The 3,246-nt window shown below is 41.3% G+C and overlaps 1 protein-coding gene across 1 annotated transcript; it reads left to right on the top strand.

Annotated features, from left to right (window-relative positions):
- The first annotated feature begins 991 nt into the window (after positions 1 to 991).
- On the top strand, positions 992 to 3,246 carry sem1 (SEM1 26S proteasome subunit). Its single transcript, XM_012832879.3, has 3 exons — positions 992 to 1,166; positions 1,825 to 1,918; positions 3,003 to 3,246. The coding sequence occupies exons 1-3, from the start codon at positions 1,091 to 1,093 to the stop codon at positions 3,043 to 3,045; spliced, it is 213 nt and encodes a 70-aa protein (XP_012688333.1). The 5' UTR covers positions 992 to 1,090; the 3' UTR covers positions 3,046 to 3,246.

Raw genomic sequence — 3,246 nt, 5'->3', positions numbered from 1 at the left:
ATGTATTTTCTGATAGACATCAAACATGCATTGGCCATTCTAAGCCCATCAGAAGCAACTGTCGCCTAGTAGCCTTTACCTTATCTGCAAAGTTTGTGCAAGTTTGGTTTTTGTGATGTAGCAGAGGTATTCACTGGCAACTTCGTCTGCACAGTTTGATCGATGGCCGTCACAGCCTCTTGTGGACCGCATTCACTGATCTCTTCTCAGCCACTGGATGAAAGCCAAGCTTGGGATTAGGCCTATTCAACCGGACCTCTGTAGTGCTGCACTGTTAGGCCACTCAACCTGACCAGTCGAATAGCAAAAAAGCCTTGGGGGTGCACGAGAGCGTGATCATTTGATCATCAACAGATCTCCCTCAAACTTAGCATTCTGACTAAATGACTGCAGCGAGAGGGAGAGGAGTGGGGGACATTTAATGTAGATTTGTTTGCGCCGGACATTTTGATTGATCATCAGAAAATGGTGTAGTCCCAGTCAAATATAAATCTTGCAGCACTTTGGCCCAGTGCAGTAAAAAAGTGACCAGTTGACCAGTTGATCAGTGAGCCAGATTGCCATTTCTGGCGTAGCACTATTAAATGCTGCAATGGCAAAAGTGAATCATGTGCCAGGCGGGTAAAAGTGTTGTGTGTTTTATTTCTGACAATGAAAAAAACAAATGACCATGCTGTACATTATCTCAATATGCGGGACAAAGGGCCAAGATGTTGTGCAGTACAACACAAAGTGGGTCTCCTGGTCACCCTAACTTAATGCCCTGCCACATAGAACTGTCAGAGCTGTTAAAGTGTTCCTCTATTCATATTTTAGAGTGTTGCATTCCCTTGCTAAACTTAATTTGTCAAAATCTCCCTAAGACTTATTCTATTGAGTGAACATATATGATTTTCTTCACTATAATAAAGCCTATTGTCGTCATACCTGAATTAGAAAAGGCAGAGTCTCCCCCCTGCCCTGTTCTACTTGCCAAAGGAAGATTCTCGACACTGCTTTTGCACATGCGCCAACTTTCAATCCCAGAAGTCTCTGCTTGAAAACTCGCGCAACCACGAATCTGAGAAACAACGTGAAAGGCTAGGTTATCATGTCGGAGAAAAAGCAAACCGTTGATTTGGGGTTGTTGGAGGAGGATGATGAATTTGAGGAGTTTCCTGCTGAGGGTAAAGTCCTGTATAAAGCTTTTGTTTGGTGTATACTTTTCTTCATACATGAGTCTTCATTAAGTGGTCGGTAGGACAGTGACTCAGCTGGCTCGGATAGCATCCTGGCTATGAGGCTAGCCCAATGCAACTGAAATTAGTAAGATTGGGTTAGTTAGGCATGTATGTTGTACGTGCATGTATGTTAGGTAGGCATATATCTCTCTGTTCGGCTAATAGCCACTGATTTCATCTTGAATGCTATTTTTGACCACAGCCAGCAGTTCATCTGGTTGGCTAATGTTACCTAGCTAGCATTAGCTAACCAGCTAATGTTGACCCATTTGTTTATCATAATGTATGGGCTTGTTAAATGACTGACATTGAACAATACTGGTTAAAACGTAAAACTAAGGTAATTAGATAACGTTAGTCTTCTTTTTGGTAAGTCGACTAACTTAACCGTTACCGTTAGCCTGTGTAACGAATGTTTAGCTCTAATGTTTTTGTGTATCTCGGATAGCTATACATGTCAGTAACGTTAGCTTGTTGTAATGTTAGTAACTGGGCCTAACTTCAAGTTGTCCTCTGGCCATGTCTGTGATAATTGCTTTATGTTGAGGTGTCACGATAATAAACATGGTTTGAGCCAGGTATTAACAGTGGCTTTTATTTGCAGATTGGAATGGGCTAGACGAGGATGAAGATACTCATGTTTGGGAGGATAACTGGGATGACGACAACGTAGAGGATGACTTTTCAAATCAACTCAGGTACGAGTTCAGTGACCGATTTAGATTTTTAGAGGATCGTTTTTTGAAAATACAAATAACACTTATAATTTACATCTTATCAGACACTTATTACCTGTTATTCTTCTGTTAGGCCTAGTTAAGAAGAAAATTGCAAGTGATTTTACCAATTCAAGCATTAATTTACCTAAATACTACATCATACATAACCCAAGACCTTATCTGTATGCATCTTCTCATCCCACTCTCTGCTCTTCAATCCTTGCTGGTCTTTGTGTGTCGTATGTTAGAAGGCGGCCTTTTAACACTGTAGTTGTATACATCGTACAAGAATGGTAGCTCATGGTGAAAGTGTTGTCATGGGTGGGGGGTGGTAGTGTGTTGATACATTGTTGGATGACACACATAGCTCAGTAAACAAAATTGTTAATTCTTTTTTGTGTGAATTGGCTCCAAACCTATATATTGAATGGACATTGAACATGGTTGTTTGTACACGAACCTAATCCACCACGTTCAAGCACATGCTGCTATTTGAGCATGCTGGCATCTGCTATTGTGATTGTTTATACACGTAGAGTCTCTGCACTGATTTGAATAGTTTTCATAGACAGACTTCACGTCTAGCTCTGAGCTTTATGTTCTGTTTGGCTGGGGAAGAGAAGCCACAGGCGGGTCTACAATGGCCACCAGCATGGGATTGGAGCGCCTCAGATCGCTAAGAATGTAGACCTCTGTTTTGAAAAGTAGCATAATTGGGAATTGGATGCTCTTCAGCATTTGCTCACAGCGGTCTTTGAACACTGCAGCTCACATTCACCCTGCTGTTATGCTGTGGATCATACAAGTCCCTCAGTTTGAGATCTCCTCCATTCTCTAGCAGTAGTGATCCCTTTTTATGGAGGCTAGTTTGATGCCACGTTGTCCATTTTCTATTCTATACACAAATGTCTGACATCATCCTGAAAGGTTCGTCGTTGCCCTCCCAAGCATACATTGTGTGATCTACAGGAAACATTCTTCCAATTTAGTTTTTGCAGCAAGCAGTCAATTTCATGGGGTTCATTTCGTTCCATTGAAATAAGACACTTTTCCTTCCTTGCAGAGCTGAGCTGGAGAAGCATGGATACAAGATGGAGACGTCATAGTTCCAGCATCTGAAACGGATATTACATGGACTTAAAAATGTGCCAGCTCTGATGCTGAGTGGAAGGCTTGCATGTGGAATGTGAACTTAGGTTGGGAGTACAATTTGTTTTTTCTTTTTGAGAGTTTTTTTGAGAGTGTTCGGTTGAGTCTGTTTTCATGATACAGTTTCCAAGATCTGATAATAAAACTACATTTGTTGA

This window comes from Clupea harengus, chromosome 19 (genome assembly GCF_900700415.2).
Source record: "Clupea harengus chromosome 19, Ch_v2.0.2, whole genome shotgun sequence".
NCBI classification, from domain to species: Eukaryota; Metazoa; Chordata; class Actinopteri; order Clupeiformes; family Clupeidae; genus Clupea; species Clupea harengus.
This window is presented reverse-complemented; position numbering and strand designations above follow the sequence as displayed.

Excerpts from the sequence above, each read along its gene's own strand:
- sem1 (XM_012832879.3), top strand. The coding sequence starts at position 1,091 with ATGTCGGAGAAAAAGCAAACCGTTGATTTGGGGTTGTTGGAGGAGGAT. Across the intron at positions 1,167-1,824 it reads TGAGGAGTTTCCTGCTGAGG|ATTGGAATGGGCTAGACGAG; the intron begins GTAAAGTCCTGT and ends TTTTATTTGCAG. Across the intron at positions 1,919-3,002 it reads GACTTTTCAAATCAACTCAG|AGCTGAGCTGGAGAAGCATG; the intron begins GTACGAGTTCAG and ends CCTTCCTTGCAG.